The following is a 23,694-nucleotide window of genomic DNA, read 5'->3' on the forward strand; positions in this document are numbered from 1 at the left end:
CATATCCGACATTATTAGGAATTGAATCTGTTAATGTGATTCTTAATGGGATGTGTGACTTGAACTTTGGCGATCAGACACAAGCAGAGGTTCTTTGCATTGCAGTCACCAGCTTGCATCAGACTGTCAAAGCCCCGAGGGTCTAGGTCCTCCATAATGACCAGATGTGGTCCGGTCTTTGAAGCTGGCGCCAGCTAAGAACAGGTGGGTGACGCCGGCCGGCCGGCTCACATGTGCAAACCAAAATGGGAATGAGCCAAAAGGAGGCATAGCAGAGTGATGGTAGCAGAAGGAGACTGAGGTGAGCTGGAAATATTGAATTTCAGAAAAATAAAATAGAGCCCAAGAAGAGTAGTCAAAGGTAGGAAATATTTTAGGAATATATGTTCACTTTGCAAAATCAGATATCAATTAAAAATTCTCTCCCTATTCCCTTTCATTCAATTCCAATTTTAATTTTCATTGTTAGATGAGCACACACTGACTAACCTGATTTCTCAACCCGAGTTCAACATTTTCATGATAATGACATATCAGCAATGTAATTCGCTCCGGAGAGAAAATATTATTTTGCATATTTATTTTGCACAAGGCATCTAGTGAATATAATTTTCAACTTCAATAACCCCGCATCAACTCCCAAGCGTCTCCGTTAGAGACAGTGCTCATTAAAGACGACTTCTCCATCCGACACATTAATTTAATTTTACGCCACTTGTCAATATCTGCAGTGCAGTCGTCTCTTTTTTATTCCCGTTAGTGTCCTCCAGCTCTTTATTTTGAATCCCAAGGCATTTCCTGGCTGGTTGGGCTGTGTAATCACTCTATCGTCTTTTGGGACTGGCTCTGTGTCTCAAGTCAGATGTGTCCGGAATATCTTTGCAATGCGTGGAGGATTGCATGAGTAGATTGGCTATCGACCTCCAGTGTCTGCTTTGGGTGCAAAACGGGAAGTTGTTCTGCTCCATGCTCACAGATACCTAAAGTCGCCAGCTGTTTTTGTTTTCCTGCAGTAATATTAGAATTTTAAATTAACTTTCAGATTCCCACCAATCATTTAGCGTCTGCTTGGCCTGCGACATCAACATCTGCTGATCTAGTGACAAGAAATACAGTATCCATCTGTGTTCCTTACCATGGCACTCAGGTTGAGTACCAAGCCAAGTTCCGTTGGCCAGGCACGTTCGCTCTGGAGAACCTTTGAGCGTGTAACCCGGCTCACAGCTGAAGCGCACCGCACTGCCCACTGTAAATTCCTCCCCCAACCGGATGCCATGCACGGGAACACCTGGATCTCCACAAAGGCCTGCCGAGTCACCTAAGAAGCAAATAAATTGAGAAAAAAAATCCATAAAAATAAAGACCTAATGGGGAAAAAAGCAAAGGAACCACTTTTGGGTTTGAGTACTTTTTATGATGGCTATTTTCCGGACTTTATCTCTGTTGGTGCGTTGAAATTTGTGGATTTAAAGGGACTCCTCATATGTTCTTCCACAAAGTAGGAGTGCAAGGGTAAACATCTTTATTGAGCTTCATAAACAAGGGAGGAAACGGTATAGGTACCTCGCTCCTCCGTCTAATATAAGTTGAATGAAGTATTTTTATGGAGGGCACGTTTTGTCCTTGAGACCAGCAGCTATTGCTTCAGTCCACCTAAAGCACCACAAACTATTTACTTGGTGAGAAATGAAATATTTTGGGGGGAATTCAATCTACAATTTGAAGTTTGGACACATATGGTTCCAAAGTTGGTACCGGAGCAATGTGGTGGTGAGCCGCTCCATTGCGCATCCAGCTGGCACATACGGGTCGTGTTGCCAATGATGCTACGTTGGCCGATGCAGCTGTAGCGGATGACCGATCCGACGGTTCGCCGGTCGCCCGAGATCTGGGCGTAGGGTGGTATGCTCGGGCGCTCACACAACACCACTGTCAGAAATTGAGAAAGTACCGGTTAGCTTGGAAATATTAAATTCAGATGCTAATGGTACTCACAAAGGCACTTTGGGAGGGAGCGGTCCCAGGTACCGTCGCCTTGACAGGAAATAGAACTTGTCCCGAGTAGGTAGTAGCCCGGGTTGCAGCGGTACGTCACGGTGGTCTGGAAGCTGTAGCGATGTGGTCCACTGGGTAAGACTTGCCTAACGCTGTTTTCGACATGACCTGGCTCCGTGCAGTTCACAGCTTAAGGGAGATTGAGATGGAGGTTGACAGCACAAGTTGAACTCTACCAACAACAAAGCAGTCCCTTAACCACAGGTGTCAAACTCAAGGCCCGGGGGCCAGATACGGCCCGCCACATCATTTGATGTGGCCCGCAAAGACAAATTGTGCATCAAATTCGTGTGTCATTACTAGAATTGCAAATTGTCTTCACTTTTAATATCTTTTTTTTTTTTAAGTATTTGACCAGATTTTACTCGTCTGATTTGAAAACGAGTTATTTGTCAGTTTGTTTTGTAGATTTGACTGTATATAATATGAGGTGCTCATACTTTTATTTGGATTGACAGTCATAATGGCCCTCCGAAAGAAGCTATGACTACAATGCGGCTCGTGAAAAAAATGAGTTTGACACCCCTGTGCTAAACAGTTAAGCTTAGATGGGTTAGGTTTAGGGTTAGGTTTAGGGTTAGGCTTAGTCGGGCAGGGTATGGTGCAGATCGGCTGATCTTGTCAAATATTGATCAACATTAACTGCCTCGAACCATCGTGAGTTGCCTCCGTATTGTTTCGACAGTGTCAACAGTTCTAACATTTGGTGTTTAGTTGAAAATGCAAATTTAAATGAACTATGCAATGATGCCAAACCTCTAAATGGCTTTCTAAAAGACTGTCTACAACCTCCAGAGGAGCCATTATGCCCCACCATGCCCTATTTATTTGCCATATTCTCAATTGAGCTCATTGTATGCTAATAACCTCGCTCATTTCGACACTCCCAACATGCAGCAGAGTTGAATTACCCTAAACTTATTTTCCCTTACAGATTTCTGACCTGCATTATTTATAACCATAATAACTTTATGTTTAAATCACTTATAAAGAAACAGTTTGGGAACTTGAGTGTATTCATGTTTGTTTCACTTTATTTCTAAGACCTCACTAACAAAAGTTAATATCTTTTGTCTGACTGACTCACCTCCCGGAAAAGGAAAGCGCAAGGTTCACTGTGTAAACTGAGGAGAAATTAATCATGCCTGTATTTCTTTTTTCCCTTTTCAATCCCAGAGCAAGCACACAGCAGGGAGTCTACCTATAAAATTCGCCTGCAATGTTCTAATTAATGTGATATATCGAACTTACAGACCTCCAATCTTCTTATAGCCACACAAACAGTGAGAATAACAGAAACATCAACCCGATGTGAGATTTAAGAACATGGCACCATTGAAAATACAAACATTTTGAGATTTACTACACAATGAGAAATCTTTTTTCACCACAGCCAGGTTCATATTGCACTGCAGAGTGGAAAAGTCATGTCTAAAGCATTCTTGCTTGCCCGCTGCGGGTATGGAGCTTTCCCATTTTTTCGATCTCCCACTGAGTGTGATTTGAATCATTTCAAGTTGGACGGGCTTTATGTGGCCTACGCGGAAGGATGGAGGCCACAGGCGACTAACAGCCACCAGTTGCACAATCCTCTTGTACAATAGGAACCTCTTCACCTCCAGAAAAGTATGACCTCACCGATGCTTTCATAAATGTCCCAAAAGATTTTTTACCTTGAGCAAATGAAATGTACTCATCTAATTTTCTCCTTCATATTTTCGAGTAAAAACTCACAAGGGCCCTTTAACGGCTTTGCCATTCAGCTTTCAGTTAATACCAACTGTTTAGAAACTACTTCTTTATGCAACACACAACCCAATTAAACATTCTCGCCTTGGACAAAATTGAATTATTCAGAAAAGGATGAGACGTGGTTTTCAAAACGAAGCTGTCCTTCAAACAAGTGCAAAAAATGTTGATTGTTCTTGTCGCCTTTGCAATTGTGCCTTTGCTTAAATTTACATGGATCATGCCAATGCAAAATTTTATGAATTTAAAACTTTGTACTCACTTTTACATCGAGGGAGAGGATTACTCCACTGGCTATTGGACTGGCAGGTTGATTTAACAGCTCCCTGAAGAACATATCCGGTATTGCAGACAAAGCGGACGCCATCGTTTAAGCTAAACTGGCTTCCTTGCGTCATACCAAAAGTGGGATTACCGGATGACCGCAAGTTATAGCTGGAAAAAAAAATTAAAATGGTCAGTCAGTGTTGAGCTGAAGATGCTCAACAGTGCAAGTACTTACGAACACAAACTGGGGTTAGTCCTGACCAGCGATGATCCTGCTCACAGATCCGCACAGAAACCCCGATGAGACGAAATCCAGGGTTACACTGGTACACAACGCTACCTCTGTAATTGTAGTTTTCCCCATTTATTTGCCCGTTTACAATTGGCTCAGGGCTGCCACAGTGGCCAGCTATGGAAGAAAAAAAAAATGAAGGCCCATTTTCATTCTTTTTTGTAAATTAGCTCCACACATCAGCACTTTGTTAGCGGACTCACCCAGACACTGGACTTGTGTTCCGCTCCAAAGTCCATTGGACATGCACTCCCGAACACGGGAGCCGACTAAAGTGTAACCTGTATTGCAGGAAAAAATTGCAGTGGCTCCATACACAGTCAGCGTTCCTATCTTGTTACCATTTGGTGGAGTCCCCAAGTCACCACAGGAAATGACTGCAAGCAGAAGTACGTTGATGATTTTAGAATGTAAAACCTAAATATCCTTTAGAGCACAGGTGTCAAAGTCAAAGCCCGGGGGCCAGATACGGCCCGCCACACTATTTTAGGTGGCCCGCGAAGACAAATTGTGCCTCGAATTCCAAAATTTCAAATTGTTTTAACTTTTAAAAAATAGAAATATTGTTAGCAATTTTTATTACCATTCATTTTTTAAATATTTTTTATTTTTAAATGATTGATTTGATTTCAATATTCTATTTTTAAATATTCTAACAGTTTTTATTATTATTTTAAAATTGACAATTTTAATGGCCCTTTGAGGCAAACTATGACTATGATGCGGCCCGCGACAAAAATAAGTTTGACACCCCTGCTTTAGAGTATGTATGGTTGAAAACACAGCATGTCAACACTTACTATCACAGAAAGGTCGTGGATCTGGGTAGTTCCAAGTGCTATTAGCTTGACACTGAATGACCCTTTGCCCCCTGTAGTAATACCCCGGGTCACATATGAGCACCATGATAGCGTCATATTGGTTCTGGGATCCATAAATTAATCTCCATCGTCCGTGCTCTACCGCGGAGTGGCCGATATCAGGGCACGTCACCGCTAGTTGGAAAAAAACAGGAATTCATCGACAGGATTCACATTATTTTACTACTTGAATGTTTTACTTACGAACGCATCTGGGAGGGGCCTCGATGGGACTCCACCTTCCGGATTCCTGACAGATCATTGTCGTGGTGACCGGTCCTGCAAGCCGGAATCCGGGATTGCATTGATATTTCGCCCTGGCTCCTAAAGAGAAGTCCTGACCCACAATGCTACCGTTCACCGGAAGCACGGGCATTCCGCAGGATGTAACTGGCATGGAAGGAGAGAGCAAAAGATATCAAATATGTGTAAAACTTGCGAGGTGTATCACATTTGCATGTCAGATATTTTGCATCAAAATTAGATTTAGCTTTCTGAGCACCAACATTACAATCCATTTTCCATCTTTCTGAGCAATTTCCAAATCCACTTCATCAGCCCCTACCTTGGCAGAGTGGCACTGGTGCATTCCACTGATAGATCCCTTGGGCGTTGCGGGTGCAGGTGGCGCTGCTCTGGCCAATGAGTCGGAAGCCTTGGTCACAGTTGAAGCGGAGAGTACTTCCCAGTTTGGTGCCTGTCAGGCTGTGCACGCTGCCATTTACGGGGTTGTTGGGTGGGCTGCAGTAGGCCGCTAGGAGGAATTTCAAACACGCAATACATAAAATCAGCAAGAAAGCACACAATACAAATCTGTATACCGATAATCATATAATCCAATAACAATGTGAAATGATGCAAGTGCTTGCTGAGGGGGTGATGGATTAATGTGCAAAGACCCTCGGATTTCCTTTGCATCTGCCATCTCTGGATGGTGAAGTATATGAGGATACTACATATGGATATGAAATTGGGAAGGATGTTCTACTCAGACAGATTTGGATTTTGTCCAAAATGATTACCGTATTTTCGGGACTATAAGGCGCACCTAAAAACCTACAATTTTCTCAAAAGCCGCCTTATAGTCCGGTGCACCTTATATATGGGCCAGATTGCTAAATTTAAATTGGCCCGAAGCATTGTGTCATGAAATCAATCATAAGTGGCCCGCTGAAGACTATGAATCATGAATCAAAAAGACTATGTATCATTATTTTGTGATTATAAAGTAATTTGTTATGTCTGAAGTTGAAATAAAAAAGATAAAATGGAGAATGATTTGGATTAAAAATCTGACATGATGCAATAATGGTGCGCCTTATAGTCCGGTGCGCCTTATATAAGGACAAAGTTATAAAATGGGCCATTCATTGAAGGTGTGCCTTATAGTCCGGTGCGCCTTATAGTCCGGAAAATACGGTATAAAAATGGGCACACAATAATCGAAGCACTGCTTTTGTTTGTTTGCCTTATCGGGGGCCGCAATAATCGTACATGATTCAGGTCAGCAAAGAAAACTTCATAGACGGGCTATCTGCACATTATATTGGCCCTCTGTCACTCACCCTGAGTAAGGTCTTGGGATCTAATTTAAATTCTCCACTTCAATCATTGTCAATCTCATTTGCCTGCCTTTCTGTTATCCTGACTCCTCCTCCTCCTCTCCCTTTTGCCTTCCGAGAACACATCTTGTCTCTTTTCAATCATCCTTGCAGTCAAAGGACTCGGATCGACAGGGGCAGGTGAGAGGATAGGAATAGGTAATGGGGAGGGGGGGGGGGGGGGGTATGAAGCACAAAAGAGATAAGACCGGAGATAGTCAGGTGCATTATGAGGCGCCGGTGGCACAAAATGAAAGGTGACATGTTAAGAATGGAGGCCGTGATGGCAAAGTGCTCAAGGAGATGTTTGCCTCTTGCTAATGCAATAACTGACGGATTGCTAAAGAGGCGTGGAGGCCAAATCTGCCGGCGCCATCTGTTTCTCCCTCGCCACCACGATACTTTCATGTTGACTATTGCAAATTGCAGGTTCTTGGCAATCTATCTATCCATCTGTCATGGAACCTGCGATGGCAAAGTCAATCATCGGTGAGTAGAAATTGAAAGATGAGGTAAAGGGAGGGAGGGGGGAGTATAGGAATGATAGCACCAACACCCGGATGGGTAGCCGGAGAGCAAAAAATGAAAAAAATGATTAGTCAATCTGGCAGAATAGTGTTGATAAAGAGCTAAGGGAGTCTTTTAAATATTTAAAGTCACAATTCATTGCCAGTTATACAGGTGATATTGAATACGGCTCAACTTATTTCCAGCCATGCTCGGTTGCCATGGCGACATAGCTGTTGGGATCTAGTTGGATTCATTAAATGACATATAAACACAACTAACAAATCCAAATCTGACACTTCTTACCCGAGTAGCGTATGCGGAAACCTTTATGGCTTGTCGTGTGATCGAAGGACCAGTGAAGGTAGACTTTGTTATTGGAACTGGTGATGCTGAGGGGATTGGAGTAGTTTCCACTAAGTGTAATCAGAAGAGGACTCTGTCTTGAAGGACCTAAATTGAGAGACCGATCGACAAATTCAATTTCAGTTTTCTATATTTGACCAATTTCTTTTAACAGTCACATGTTGTACTCTATTTTCATGAGAGCAGGCACAGTTTTTTGTTTCACTAGTAATAAAATAAAAACATACTCCGCGTCTAATTGAAGAGGCGAAAAAGTACGTTCAGTAATTGGTTTGGCAGCCCCAAGGTTAGCAAATGTCCTCTGTTTTTTTTTTTTTGTTTTACAAAAAATAAATAAATAAAATGCACTAATCAGCAAGTCTTGCGTATACGACCACCATTTACTGCGAGAGGCCTGCCAGGCTTTGCTGACTGCCTTTGTAATTACAAGCAAATGCGCAAAGCAGATGTAGAGGAAAGACCATGTGAGTTCATTTCAAGCTTTAATTGCTTATGCTGTCAATTGCGTTAGGTAAACATTCAAAGTACATATGTCGGTCAAAAATGATCGTAATCTCACCGTCAAATATTTCAAGCTCATCAAATTGACGGCTGGTCTGGAAATGCTCGATGGTAAACGTGATGTTGTATCCGGGTTCCACTTTGATGACCCATGAACACGACTCAAAATGAGGGAAGCCGGTGCCTGGTGATTGGCTCATGATGACCCCTGTGGATGCTGTCAATACCTCATTCATGGGGCAGGTTACTGATGAGTCAAAACAAGACAAGAGGAAAAAAAAAGATTTAGACACAGGGAACATTCGAATGGATGTTTAGTCATTAGTAGTTTAACCGAATTGATCTTGAAGTACTAAATCGGGTGGATCCATAATACTGTTGGAGGGTGAATCAGTGTTGCCTGAAGTGCTATTGTAATTCAATAATTATTACAAACACAAATTTGTCTCCTAGGCAAGTGCAGAAATATCAGTTATTCTTTCTTATTCATGGAAAGCCTTAAGGAAAAATCTAGTCTTTTCTATTTAAACCGATGTCTAGTCAAGGCTGCCTGGAAGCAATATTTGTCGAGACAGGTCACATCAATTTGCTAATTGGTTTCCAAGTCCAATGTGTTTTTTATGGACCCTCTTTGTTACATGTGCTTGCTTTCAAATACACATAAGTATTAAAAGAAAATGCTGGACTGCTTTGGTTCAAAAGTGTTTACAAATTATTAAAAATGTTGGCTCTTATCATTCTTGGCGTGCCGACTAAGTGGGATTTATTGCATGAGGAAATCTTACAATGTCAAGTGTGTCGTTGGCTGAATTGCAAATGACTGCCAGTGTCATGGTGCTTTACCTTGAATACTCAATAGCTGCAAATCTCAAACCAGAGAAAGACGTGAAGATTATCATAAATTACGCAAATTGTTGATCTATGTATGTTTGAAGTGTTCACCCAGGGATATGTATAAAACATGATGGAAATTCATGTGTACAAAATATTTCTTTCACATTATCTGTGTCTGTCTGCATGTCTCAAAAGCTCCAAGGGGGGAAAGTGAGGAAAGGTCTTTGGAGGACAATTACGGCAACTCGCCAACCAACCGGGAGCTTCCAATCCAAGCATGAAAATCGGAATATTGGTTGATATTTATTTACCACTCTGAATAATAGCATTGAAGCAGAAGACATGTACTGCATTTTCCGCACTATAAGGCGCACCGGATTATAAAGCGCACCTTCAATGAATGGCCCATTTTAAAACTTTGTCCATATATAAGGCGCACCGGATTATAAGGCGCATAGAATAAATAACTCAACGTTGCTCAAACGTTAATGCAATCACAATATCGTAACACTCGAAATAGTGAAAACAATAACAATATATCAATAATTCAACGTTGCTCAAACGTTAATATCACACAACACACAAAATAAACACGTAAAGCTTACGTCCTCATCCACGAATCCATATTGGTCCATATATAAGGCGCACCGGATTATAAGGCGGCTTTTGAAAACATCGGAGGTTTTTAGGTGTCCCTTATAGTGTGGAAAATACGGTAATAAAATTGTAAGAAGACTACAAAAAAAACATGCAGCACACAGAGAGTGATTAAATACAACTCATATGTAGAATATAAAAAATACGCATTCATTACACGCTCAGTTAAGGTTTGCTCTCAGTGACCTCATTCATGCTAAAATTAAAGGATCCCCTTGTCTGCTCCGTTCCGCAAGCAAGCAAACGCTGCAGTTTGTATATTTATAGCCTCAGCACACAATTGCGGAATGAGCTCACACGTCCGGCAATCACGGGTATATTAAGCCTTTTAACCGCTGCGGTATTCTTGTCTCCTTTTTTTTCTAGAATTTAATTATCATATGCAGAAAGGTGATAAGGAGCTGATTGAAGGGAATGGACCACTACATGTGTATTAGCATGAATCAGGACCTAACTGCACAAAGTCATGGACGACAATGATGGACTGAGCAAGGGGCAGCTGTAATCCTTCCTTTGGGATTTAAAGAAAGGGGGCGGGGTTAAAAAAAGAATAATCTGTGGAATAAAAAGGGAGCCTGAAAGCTAAGTAGAGGGCAGATTGAATAATGTGCAAAGTGTTACTCAAAAGCCACTCATGTCTGGCAACGGTTCCCCTGGACTTAATACAAAGAAGAGAAGTGAATGTGTGTCACTGCATTTAGCTCAATCTCCCTCAAGTCGGACAAGAGCCCGCTGATAAATGTCAAAATAATGTAATTTAAAAAGAAAAAAATTGAGCACACGGGAGATTAACAGGTGCGTTACGCAACAAGAGTCGCAAAGTGTGATGCTGGTGAGTCGGCAGGAACTGCAAGAGGGGGATGGCGGGTTGGGTGGGACGGGGGGGGGGGCAATGCAGAGGATGAGAGACGATAGCGAGGGGCAAACAGCACTGCAGAACAGGAGGGAAGCTCTGGCATTTGTCTTTAGGGGACCACTGCAGTCATATCATCCATTACTTTGACTAGACACAAGGAGAGCTGGGTTCGTCATATATGTGCATGAATGTGCAATGGTGGGGTGGGGGGGTTGCGCTCATGAGAGCCAGAAGCGATGATTTGATAGGTGCAGCTGCAGCCGGAATGTCCCGTGCATTTCAATGAGCTATGCATTCCAAGCTCAGTCTCTCCTTGTCCTCTCCTTGGCTCCAAACTCCTTGTCCTGTTCTCAGTCATCCTCGTCAAACTGCTGCCAAAATTTATTTCGCCCAAATCCTGAAAAAAACTTGTCACTTGTCGAGTACTAAAAAAAAAATATGTAAAAAATGTGTGTTCATAATATTTTAAAGTGGAGGCACCAGTTTCTTCCTACCCTGAGGAAAAGGGATGAGTAGAATGAGTATGATAAGGGTGCAACTACAAGGTCCTTTGGGAGGATCATTCTCAGCACGGAGGGAGCGACACAGCAGCAATTCTAAGTCTCGCGGGAACCAAGCATCATCTGCGGAGATGAAAGGTCCCACCAAACCGGTATGAAGCTTTCCCATTATGACTGCAGGCTTGCTGCAAAACCCACGGGACTCGGAAATTTAACTCCCGACTGGAAGTGCGTCAATCCATTTTTTTTTTTTGTGTAGCCTTGATTCTGCCTATTGCTATTTTATTTATTTTTTTCCAACTGACTCACCATCACATGACGGTGGAGGTCCTTCAAACTCTAAGTGCGCCCCCAAGCGACAAGTGAGGATGTCATTGCCGCTTAGCTGGTAGCCTGGGATGCATCTGTAACGCACAATGTCACCTGGACAGACAGAGGTGGAGGACGAATTAATTTGTGGACCATACTTAAATTGACACTAAAATGATCACTGTGAAAAAGCAAATACCGTATTTTCCGGACTATAAGGCGCACCTTCAATGAATGGCCCTTTTTATAACTTTGTCCTTATATAAGGCGCACCAGACTACAAGGCGCACCATTAATGCATCATGTCAGATTTTAATCCAAATCAAATCATTATCTTTTTTATTTCAACTTCAGACGCAACAAATTACTTTATAATCACAAAATAATGATCCATAGCCTTTTTGATTCATGATTCACAGTCTTCAGCGGGCCACTTATGATTGATTTCATGACACAATGCTTTGGGCCAGTTTAAATTTAGGAATTTGGACCATATATAAGGCGGCTTTTGAGAAGATTTTAGGTTTTTAGGTGCGCCTTATAGTCCGGAAAATACGGTAATCAATAACAATGAACCATTACCTATTTTGAACTCTTTGCTAGCCATCAGGATCTCCGCATTGGGAATGATGGTCGGTGGCAGACAGAACTGCAGCCTATAAGCTTCATTGGTAAGAAAGAAAAATAATGAGTCACCATAAAAACAATGTACATTTCATAAAGAGCTCCCTACCTTGATAGTTGATGTGAAACAATCCACCTTTCTCCGTGTTGCTTCGAAAACGGATCAGGACTTGATTTGATGTGCTCCTCGGAGGATCATTGGACTCTCCATCAGTGAACACGCCGAGTTTCCTCGCCGATTCTTGTGGGCCGTCCCTAAAGACAACAAAGCTTTATCAGAGAGTGTGAAATATTACAAGCCACTGCAGGACCGCATCTGAGCATACAATGACTGATCTGAATTGGACTGCGGCTACTAACTAGCATCCGATGGGAACGCATTTGGAAACCGTAGCGCGATCTGAGCTGTCCCGAGACGCAAGGATGGCCGATTAAGACAGCTCCCGGAATTATACGGCGACCATTCAGTTTAAAAACCATCTGTCTTTGGCTGTCAGAGTGTGCATGGGAGATTACAAGCAGCTCTGGAAATGGTTGGCTCGGGACCGCTGCCTGACTGCACTCCGGCCAAGTTACCATTACGGGACCCATTTCCTTGGCTCGGTAATTCAGTGGCTTGATACACAGAGGAGGCGAGTTGAAACTGGGGAACATGATAGTCCACATCTTGGCTCTATGGGAGCCTACTGAAAAACATCCATTCAGTCGGGCCATTTATAAAAAAGTAACACAGTAGAAAAATGGTTTTCGACTCATTTTTGCCAGACAACTTGGCAAGAAAAAAAAGCTCAGTTGAGGTAAAATCTACACACTTGGTTAAATGAGCACCTGACGGAAAATTTAGCGAAAGCCATTGTCGTCATATTGCCAGGTTGGCTGGCAATGAAAATGAAACACGAGGTTTCTAGGGAGTGCAAAATCCCGTCTTTGATAATGTCAGCCGTGCAGACAGATGATTAAATGACCTTTTGCCCTTCAACACAGCCAAAACAAAACATGTGTTGCCACTGACGTTATTCCATACCAAACAGTTATGAAATCGTGCGGGCCGTGGACATGAAGTAGGGTGAAGTTGAGCTTGATTCCAAAACCAGGAGCTACGGTGATCAACCAGGAGCAATCGGCAGAGTTGAGGTATTGTTCTGGGTAGCGTGGAGAGAAGATGGTCCCGTTGTCCGATGTGATGTTTCCACCACAAGGCACTGAGATGTCGAAAAATTAAGAACTTTAATGACCCTGCATACATTCAAATAATTCTCATACTCCTACCTTCACAGCGAGGGAAAGGGTTGTCCCAATTCCGGGTCGTGCCGTGTTCGCAGGTTAGGATGGAATGTCCCACCAGCTGGTATCCGGGTAGACACTCGAAGGAAATGGACTGGCCCACGTTGAAGCCCGCCCCCACGACCACACCGTAGCGGAATGGCTCTGGATCCGGGCACTCCTGTAGTTCATAAGCTGTCGACAAGGCAAGGATATTCAAATTAAATTTTTATTCAGGGTTATTGTTTACTTCCAAAGTCTTTCTTCTGTGTTTGGCTTGAGCCGTTTAAAGTCGCTTTGGAGACAAATGTGGAGCAAGGGTTGAGTCTCAAAGAGCCAGGATGTAAATGTGACAGAAGAAATTGATTTCTACGCATCACAGATTCCCCATTGTAAGAGATATCTCATGCAAATGCTGCAAAGAGGGGTATTTGCAAATATAATGTTTGATTTATATGCTAATTTACACCGAGTTATGTAAATATGCATTGCTATTTTTCGACTTGCCAACGTTGTTAGAGTCAAACAAAAAAAACAAAAAGTGATCAACAGTCTGTTCTAAGGTGATTAAAAACCTAAAATGCAGATAGTTACTAAATTAACTTGACAGGGTGAGGGAAGAGAAATTATGACATGGCAGTCTGCCTTTACAAGTCATTACTCATCATTCCCTTTTATGACAATTTTATCATTTTCCAGGCAAATAGCTCAATATATTAAAAGTACTTGGGCAAAACTACGCTGAAGTGATTATGAGCTATATCGAGCTCGGCAGTAGAAATTAACTCTCAATACTGAGACCAAGTCGCTTCCACAATTAGCAAAAATTAATCCTAGTGATTATGTTCATTAAAATATGAAGTGCATATTAAATCAGACAGTTCAAAAAAATAACTCCAGGGCTCGGCTTTTAAAGTTCTTCAACCTCAAGGACACTTACCTTGGTACTCGAACCTGAACCCCGGCTTGTTCTGTGAATGGTCGCTATGGAAATAAACGGTGGTCTCATGCGAGGTGGTGAGAAGCGAGGAAGGAACATCCTGCCCGCTGAATCGTCCAATGACGGTACTCGTGTCCAGAGGTCCGTTGCGTATTTCCAGGAAATCGTGATTGGCTTCAGTAGAGAAATTGAGGAACTGTAAGTGGGCTCCTGGAAAGGACAGAACACAATTATTTTAATGAGTTTTAGTCCATTACGAATACTCTGAGTCATTTTAAAAGATTTTAGGGGTCATTGATTCTTACCGTAACCAACCGGCAGGTAGACTCTCCATGTACAGTCACTGTTGCTAGGGTAGTTGCCAGGGAAACCGGGGCTGAGTATCATGCCCTCCAGCTCCTCCCGAATTCCTCCACATTGGGCTGGTGGAAGGCAGAATTATATTAGCATTTATGTTACAATAAATGTGAATTTATTTCACAAAGTTCTTAAGCATTGTTGCATGCATTGCATTTTTTTTTTTTTTTCAATCTGGACGTCATAGTGGCGCATTCGTCAGCTATTTTGTCAGTGTTTCTTTCATCTTAAGCCACCGGTGGGTACAATTTCCTTGACTTGAATTCCAGGTTGAGGACTCACAATAGTTGGAAATAAAAAGTGATGATGGTATCAAGAAAGATGAAATGAGAGTAGCCCTGAAATAAGATGAAAGGGCGTTAAACTGATGTTAAAAGCATCAGCTGACGAAAGCAGAAAACAGTGAGTGGTGAGGGTGAAGGAAAAAAAAAAGAATTGTGAGGAGGAAGAAGAAAATAAATTAGAAAAACAGCCTACTTAAGACAAAGGAGAGTCACCCCGGAGGGAAAAAAATGCGGGCGATATAGCACTATTTTTCTCTCAGGAATAAATAACATCTCCGATTCGTATGCCGTATGGATGCTTGCAAACAGGAAATGCAGATATATGAATTCCCCAGACTTGACGCAATCGTTGTCTAAAATGGAATTTATTCGTCACGGCACTTTCGCATGATTCATTGGATTAATCAGTGATTTCCAACCGGGGCACAATTGTACGCCTTGAGAGGTCATCAGGAATGCCTGGAAATCACCTAATTTTGATTAATTAGTTCAGAATAATTCTTAATTATTAATCAAGGTTATGTCTGTTTTTTTTATAATATTTGTGACTGATTGTGAGAGGCGGAACAATTAATCATGGGTTACATTTTGCTTGGTGTTATGCCTCGGGATTTGTTCTCCACTGAAATGGATTAACACTGGATTAAATAACCTCAACTGCCCCGTTGTTTTATCTTTTGGGCTAACAAGAGTATCAACATTTTCATTTGCACTTCCCTGAGGGATAAGCATAAAACTAAAGTTGAATTTGAAGTGACAACGTAAAGCTGCAGCCAAGATCACAAGCCTTGAAAATGTTATTTTGGCCTTGTAGCGCTTTAAATAACGATCTGGAGAGCAAAGGGAGAGTGCGGTCCCTGAGGAAAACTTGTCAGTCCAAAGAAAAAGGCTAAAAGGACTCAATATGGATGCAAATAGGAATTCTTACCTATGCATAGAGGCGGAGGGTAGTTCCATCTTCGGACGGTTCCAGGCATACAGGTGATGTGCGAATTCCCCTTGAAGGTAGGCAGGCCATATGTAGCGGAGAAAATACAAGCGGCCGGCCGTGAATTAATTTGCACTCACTCACATCTGCTCCTCTAATTGTGTGAAGCAGCTGCCCGTTGTCTCCAAATGACTTCACGCAGCGACTAAATGACTAAATTTATCTGAAGTGACAAAAGATCGATGCAAGGGGGTAACTGCAACCATATTAAAACAAAAGAATGATTGGGAAGGTGCTGGGAGTTTGCCTTTTCCGTATTTTACCTTAAGCTGTAATGTGGATTTGGGGAAATTTATGGGTTTTAAGTGTGATTAGTGATTTTACCTGCAGCGTGTATCCGGGTTCACACTGAAAAGACACCACATTGTTCATTTGAAGACGCTCCCCGATTTTATTAGCGTTCATCGGAATGATCGGTTCAGGGCAGTTGGTCAGTGACACGGCTGAAGGGATGAAAGATAAAAAAAATGATTTCAGCGTTCATAAAATGTCACATTCTTGTCGATATTTTTAACTTACTTTTGTATTCCAGACGGAATCCGGCAGCAGAGACGCTAATATCGGAGAAAAAATGGAGGTACAGCTGGTTGGAAGTGCTGTTGAGGAGCGCTGGAACTGTCGTGCCTTGGGGAGAAAATAAATTACACGTATTTAGGGATCTTATCTCTTAGGTTGACCATGACTAAGTGCTTGAGTTAATTACAAAAAAAATAGGATAATAATGTGTCGCATATAACGGTCAACACAAAATCGATCACCCGTGCAATAAACAGAAAAAAAAAACATGGCTACAAGTCAATGCAAGTCATACCTGAGAAACTTCCAAGCAAGGTGTCAGTGTTGTCTCCTCCATCAAACACCTCCAATGAGTCCCAGTTCTGTTCTGTGACAAAACTGATGACCTGGATCTGAAAAAAGTAGAGTTGAAATGCATGAGTTTTGTCTTTTTAAAAAGTTATTTATTTATTTTTTAAATACATTAAGGAAATTAAACCAGTCCAGCAATTTTTTTTTTTCTTTAGAAAAATCAAATATTTTAAGAGTGGATTATAATCATAAAACTACGGCTTGTTGGTTCAATGTTTGTTTTGTTTGACAAACTTTAAGTAGCATAGACACACTTTCTAAACGTCTGACTCAATCCATGACTCTTGCATCAGCCCTATTGTGTTGTACAAATACACAAATGAAAACGTGCTTTTTTGTGTTTCCCCGTAAGACGTGAAAAACGTGACTGAGACAATGGAAACGGGGACAATGACTCGGGAACATAACAGAAGAGAGGATTACGTGAGACAGAATAGTAAACCCAATAAATTGGCACATCGCCTTTTCAAAGCAGAAATGGAGGCCTGTGGATGGAAAGGAAATACACACACAAACACACAACTGATGTGTGTACTACATTGATATTAAGGCTGTTGTGTCATATTTCTGACCCACAGATATTCAGGTGGGGTGGCGGGAGCTAATAGCTAAGGGACAGCACTGAGGTCATTAGCTCCAGCAGCTAAACTGTATGGCACGAAACTTTCCATCTGGCAAAACCCTAGCGGACGATGCGACAAACTAAAGACAAAGACGACTAAGTGAGGAGAAACGTGATGATACATTTATCACAGGTGCATTCGATACGACTATTTGCAAAATCAGCCTGTTTCGAGCTCCTTTGCATATAGAACTGCAATTGGAATTGTGTTAATTAGCTGTTAATTAGTGCTTAGTCAGCTAATTACATATTACCGTGCTTGTGCTGTTTTCTGGCCATTTACTGAAATTTTGTAAAACCAAGTCCAAATCTTATCCACATTTATTTCCTCTTCCTGAAGGTTAAGGAATTTTTTTTTTGCATTCTTTTTTTCTTTTCATGACCCTTAGCTCCGAATAAAAATAGAAATCAAACCTGGATTCCTGATCCCTCAGGAACGGTAATCTTCCAGACACAGTTGAGGCTGTTGAGGTAAGGCTCTGGAAACCCGGGTGATAAAATAGTCCCGGTACGATGGGTAAGATTAGCTCCACATGGAACTGCAGAAGAAAGCAGAAGAGAGCTCTACTTTTGGAAATTTCCCGATGGAGGAAGCATCAAGGTGCTTTTCAAATTTTATTCAAATTCAGTTTGACATCCATATATACAGTGCAACTTATTTTATGGCACATGGTGGATTTTTAAGTACCGTATTTTCCGAACTATAAGGCGCACCTTCAATGAATGGCCTATTTTAAAACGTTGTCCTTATATAAGGCGCACCGGACTATAAGGCGCACCATTAATGCATCATGTCAGATTTTTAATCCAAATCAAATCATTCTCCATTTTATCTTTTTTATTTCAACTTCAGACGCAACAAATTACTTTATAATGACAAAATAATGATCCATAGTCTTTTTGATTCATGATTCATAGTCTTCAGCGGGCCACTTGTGATTGATTTCATGACACAATGCTTCGGGCCAGTTTAAATTTAGGAATTTGGTCCACATATAAGGCGCACCGGACTATAAGGCGCTTGGTCGGCTTTTGAATTTTTTTTAGGTTTTTAGGTGCGCCTTATAGTCCGGAAAATACGGTACATTAAAAAAATATTATAATCCAAAAAATGCACAACTGTGAATATCTAATTTTAAGTGATACTTGCAGAATTATTAAATCACATCACACTGTCATCAAACAAACATCTGGTCAGGGCATCTGTTACAGCTTCCTGTTTGTGTGTGTTTGTGGGATGCCGTGTTTTTGAGCATGTGAACTCCTCCATATTTTTTTTTCTGCTGAGGTTTACTTCTAAACAGCCTGCCTGCATGCTGGATGGATTGATATTGGATTTACAGGCAATGGTTGTGTGTGTACAAGATCCATGTCCTACCTATGCAGCTAGGGATGGAGCTGTTCCACTGTGCCAGCGCGTTGGGCACTGTCAAACATTCAATGGCGGCCGATCCCTCGAGCACATAACCTGGGCTGCATTCAAAGCGAATCACAGCGCCAACGGCAAAATTATTGCCCATCCGTCTGCCATTCCGGGGCTCGGGGACCGAGCTGCACTGGGTTGCGCTGGTCCGTGGCACGGCTTTGTCGAGCAAAAGAAGGCACATTAAAGATTCCCGGTGTCATTTGAAAGAAACAATATTTCATATACACTCGCTCACCTTGGTAGACCAGGTGGAATCCCCTCGAGCTGGATTGACCTTTCGAGGTGAAGCGTATCAGGATTTGGTTGGACGTCGCCAACGGCAAAGACTCGCCTAAGATAGGGAGTGAACCAAAAAAAAAAAAACAATTTGCAATGTTATAAACTAAGTGCCCTCGGTGCATACTGTATATGCGTGAGTGCTGCACATTCTCATCTCTCCCGGTTTCACTCGGTTGAGTGTGAAATGCAGAATGCAATTCAGGCTCGGCTTTATCACCGATACCGTGCAAGGCTTTGGGCCATGTCGACATTATTTAAAGGACATTCGACACATTCAGGAGAGCGTTGAATGTCAGCACCTGAGCCATGGCTCACTAGAAGACCAAAATCGAGAGTGAACTAGAATGCGCTCAATCAATTGTCATCAAGTTAAGAGCAGAAATGAATAGTAACAATGATTCAAAAGTGTTACAATTTGACAATTTTTTCCCCTCGCCCCGCATCTTAATTACCTATTTTCCGGACTATAAGGCACACCTAAAAATCTAACATTTTCTCAAAAGCCTTATAGTCTGGTGCGCCGTATATATGGACCAAATTCCTAAATTTATAAGTGGCCCGCTGAAGACTATGAATCATGAATCAAAAAGACTATGGATCATTATTTTGTGATTATAAAGTAATTTGTTGCGTCTGAAGTTGAAATAAAAAAGTTAAAATGGAGAATGATTTGATTTGGATTAAAAATGTGACATGATGCATTAATGGTGCGCCTTATAGTCCGGTGCGCCTTATATAAGGACAAAGTTTTAAAATGGGCCATTCATTGAAGGTGTGCCTTATAGTCCGGTGCGCCTTATAGTCCGGAAAATACGGTAAATCCCTGTGATGTTTCTCACAGAGATGCAAGAACATGCTATCATGCTGGAGTATCAGTGCCTCTCAGGCTTTGGTGCTCAAGCTGCCGACTGCCTCTCAACGGAGGATCTCATTACACCCTGTCTGCTTGCTGTCACACTGTAGTGGGGAGGCAGACATGCTTAACCCCCTGAGGAAACATCACGCTATGTGTGTGTCTGTGTATCTCCCAAAACCCATGCCTGTCATTGTAGTCTGTGTTTAATATATCTGTTCCTGTATATCAGTTGCATCGTAAGAGAACTCCAGCCGCATATATTCTCGAGTGTCATGACGGCTCGGGTGCCACAGTTGAGACCCCAGGGGCATGCTGGGTAGTTAATTGCAAGAATGCTGTCATGATTTACATATGTTACCTGTGTGCGCTCCAGACAAGGAGCTAAGAACACGAGAAGACTGCGTCGACCCATCGAAAACCTCCACGACATCGTTCAAGGCTGTCTGGAAGAATGCAAACTGGCTGAAGACCACTAGAGAAAAATATACAGATGGCGGAATTAGAAATATGCATACTTTAAATCCACACTAGTTTGGTGTGACCAAAGGGAATATTAAAAAGGCTCGGTTGAGTGGTTTGTCAGCAGATTAAAGGTTTTCTGACAATGACAGCGAATATATCTATGTAACGTCGCCTTCATCCTTTAAACCTGTTGGAACATATTTAACCTCTCAGATTTAATCTGTCTCGGTTTTGCAAGAACAAAAAGGATATAGGAAACTGCAGGAGAGAATGAAAGGGCGCCAGAGGTCAGTGCCTTTCATCAATTGCCGGACCGGAATAATCGTGCTTCAGCAGACCCCATTAAATGATCGTCAATGGATTAGATCAAAACATCACTGACTACATTTTTTAAAAATCCCCCAATGAATAGCAGTAATAATTATTCTTAGGTCTTGGAGTCATTTCCTAGGAAGATGACAATGCTGAAGTGAGCGACAAGTGCCACAATATGATAAAAATGATCTTACCATAATCTTGAGGAACAACCACCGAGTAAAGACATGTCCTTGCACTGCTGTAGTTGCCAGGGTAACCAGGAGACAGGACCACTCCTTCCAAACCAGAATACTGTCCACCACAAAGTGCTAAAGCCAAAAGAATTTGATAAAGATCAACAATGATGAAATGGTAAGCAGAGAATAAAAGAGAATTTGTAACGTTTGATTAATTTCCTCTCTGCTTGCCCATCATGAATGACTTTTTCTTATCTGATTTGGCTTTAAGTGTAAAAATTGCCAGAGTGAAAAAAACATCGTCTTAAGTGAATGTTTACATGAGATAAATCTATACGAATTAGTAAGGAGTGTGTGCGCGTGTGTGTGTGTGCCACGGACTGTCTCCAGATGTCAGTGTTTACCAGTGCAGATGGGTTTGGGTTCGTTCCAGCTTGGCTTGCCATCTGGTCCCATGATGCATGTGAGGGTTTGTTCTCCCTCTAGCGTGTAGCCACTGTCGCAGCGGTAGTTTACGACGGAGCCCAGCTTGAGTTCGGTTCCCACCCGCGACCCGTTGCGTACCGCACCCGGCTCGAAGCAAGACTCCCTCGGGTTCTCTGTGTAGAACACGATGAAAAATCAGCCATGTTGAACACATAGGGTAAATGGAAAAGATTGGACTTATTCCTTTTTTTTAGCCCCTACACACGTTCCCTTTCTTCTGTTGCTTTTCCATTTTTCTATCTCAGCGGCTGTCTTTTGGCCTTTGACAAAACCGTCTCCTCTATTACTGCTGAAGGTATGTGTATGCCTTTGGAGATAGACAGTAAGCTGATTGAAAATGGCACTGGTCAGGGCCAAGGTCTGCTGAGTCACACAACAGCTTCTCTCCCGCACAGCTTTGTTGTGCATTTGAGTCGAGAAGACAATATCCACAAACATTCCCAACAATGTCACCACTTATAAGGGTGTGAAAAAGACTTACTGCTCAATCTGTTCTCAGGTGAAGGAGATCCAAGTGAGAAGCCAGAAGTCAGTTCTGCATAATTAGGTTTACTTCCATATCTGACTAATACATCTCAGCAAATTATGCCTGAGGCCCTGGCATTGGTTGTCTCCATCTTAGCAGGGCTTCTCTAGCAATTTCCTCTTATTCCACCACCACCTGCCATGGACTACGATGTTTCGATTCATTAAGTCTATATAGAATCCACCAAGCATTATGTCAACCATATACCGTATTTTCTGCACTATAAGGTGCACCTGTAAACCTCCAATTTTCTCAAAAGCCAACAGTGCGCCTTATAATCAGGTGCGCCTTATATATGGACCAATATTGAGCCACTACAGCAGGCGTGTCCAAAGTGCGGCCCGCGGGACAAAAATGTATATATCTTATATATGGATAAAGTTTTAAAATGGGCCATTCATTGAAGGTGCGCCCTATAATCCGGCGCGCTTTATATATGGACAAAGTTTTAAAATGGGCCATTCATTGAAGGTGCGCCTTATAATCCGGTGCGCCTTATAGTGCGGAAAATACGGTATTAACGTGTAATTTTCAGATTGTCCCTAAAGTAAATGCCATGATTGATTCTGATTATACTTGTAAATCTAAGAGTTGTAGTTGCGTACTAACTCAAGCAAACATTTTCCTGAGACATGCAAGAAAAAAATGGATGAGATCTTGTCTTACAACCAACCAAACAAAATATATTTTTTGTGATGTGATGCGAGGTGAAATGAGAATGAGCCCAAGAGTGAACGAAGGCAATGGATGAGACAAGCGCCAGGAGTGAAGATGCTTGTTTTGGTGTATGTCTGTTGATGTCAGTGTGCGTTATTCCAATGTCATCCAAACACGGAAGCATTTTTCCTACATAGATTTCCCCGGAGTGCCCCATCGGAAAAAAAAATAAAAATGCTTGATAAACAGAATGACAGCACCTCAGGCAGATTTTGCAATTTTTAACGACACCTTGACCAAACACTAACTGCTTGTTAGCTTGCTAGCTCTCCAAATACCCCGACCTGACCTTTTCTGTTTGCTTAAAACTAGGAAGCTAATTAATAACTTATCTTCTTATGCTTTCCTACTGTGGAAACAAGATTTTTTTATGGGTTTCATACTGGGTCCACCTGCCTGACCAGATTGTCCGTGCCTTATGACTCACTGTGTCACCTGATCCGAAAGAGGCAATTCTTGTGTGCTCCGTTAGAGAAAAGCAAATAACAAAAAAAAAGAGCTTAAGCACTACCCGCAGCCACCTTTTTGTCTTCTCAATCCATCGATTTAGTCAGCCTCCAAGGTAGGTAATGATCAATAATTCCTTCCGAGGAATCCCACTCACTCCACTCAACAGACCAAAAAGGAAGTGAGAAGAAACAATGTACACAAAGTGCAAACCTGTGTACTGAAGCACAAATCCATTGCTGCTGAGGGAGGCATCGCTGCGGAAGGCCAAGAAAAGCATGTTGGAGCTGCTCTCGATTCGCTCGGGAACATCCGTGCCATAAAAGCTTCCCAGCAAAGGGCTGAGGGAATTTGGCCCATCGTAGATATGCAAGAAGTCATAACTGGGCTCCAAACTGAATCTGTTAGAAGGAAAGAATATTATGATCATGTGGTTTAAAGTATCTCAATCTAGACAGTCAATTAATCTTACTGGTTGAAGCTGAGGGCGATGACATAGTCCTCCGTGACAGTAACAGTCCAGTCGCACTCCCTCCCATGAGGGTACGGTTCCGGATAATCCGGGGAAAGGATGAGCCCGCTTGGACCACTCAGGTTGCCTCCGCATGGAGCTTTGAAGAAATTCAAACAATTAGGTCAAACTCAAATCAAACTTTACTGAAGAAATATTAGGATTTTTGTTTTCTCCTCGAACAATCCCGA

General features: G+C 42.0%; 1 protein-coding gene across 1 annotated transcript in view; it reads right to left on the reverse strand.

Moving 5' to 3' along the window:
* The window catches only part of csmd2 (CUB and Sushi multiple domains 2), an 83,304-nt gene that overhangs the window by 7,270 nt on the left and 52,340 nt on the right, over positions 1 to 23,694 (reverse strand). The window contains 31 exon segments of the mRNA XM_037263489.1: positions 1,136 to 1,318; positions 1,756 to 1,929; positions 1,996 to 2,184; positions 4,067 to 4,219; positions 4,222 to 4,239; positions 4,307 to 4,480; positions 4,567 to 4,740; positions 5,164 to 5,358; positions 5,428 to 5,613; positions 5,789 to 5,977; positions 7,638 to 7,784; positions 8,257 to 8,445; positions 11,355 to 11,468; positions 11,937 to 12,017; positions 12,088 to 12,233; positions 13,003 to 13,180; positions 13,248 to 13,436; positions 14,182 to 14,391; positions 14,487 to 14,603; positions 15,751 to 15,820; positions 16,135 to 16,253; positions 16,330 to 16,434; positions 16,622 to 16,718; positions 17,714 to 17,838; positions 18,678 to 18,881; positions 18,961 to 19,056; positions 20,219 to 20,332; positions 20,832 to 20,948; positions 21,221 to 21,415; positions 23,206 to 23,393; positions 23,465 to 23,603. Coding sequence (XP_037119384.1) covers positions 1,136 to 1,318; positions 1,756 to 1,929; positions 1,996 to 2,184; positions 4,067 to 4,219; positions 4,222 to 4,239; positions 4,307 to 4,480; positions 4,567 to 4,740; positions 5,164 to 5,358; positions 5,428 to 5,613; positions 5,789 to 5,977; positions 7,638 to 7,784; positions 8,257 to 8,445; positions 11,355 to 11,468; positions 11,937 to 12,017; positions 12,088 to 12,233; positions 13,003 to 13,180; positions 13,248 to 13,436; positions 14,182 to 14,391; positions 14,487 to 14,603; positions 15,751 to 15,820; positions 16,135 to 16,253; positions 16,330 to 16,434; positions 16,622 to 16,718; positions 17,714 to 17,838; positions 18,678 to 18,881; positions 18,961 to 19,056; positions 20,219 to 20,332; positions 20,832 to 20,948; positions 21,221 to 21,415; positions 23,206 to 23,393; positions 23,465 to 23,603 — 4,575 coding nt within the window.

Source organism: Syngnathus acus, chromosome 11, assembly GCF_901709675.1.
Source record: "Syngnathus acus chromosome 11, fSynAcu1.2, whole genome shotgun sequence".
Taxonomy (NCBI): domain Eukaryota; kingdom Metazoa; phylum Chordata; class Actinopteri; order Syngnathiformes; family Syngnathidae; genus Syngnathus; species Syngnathus acus.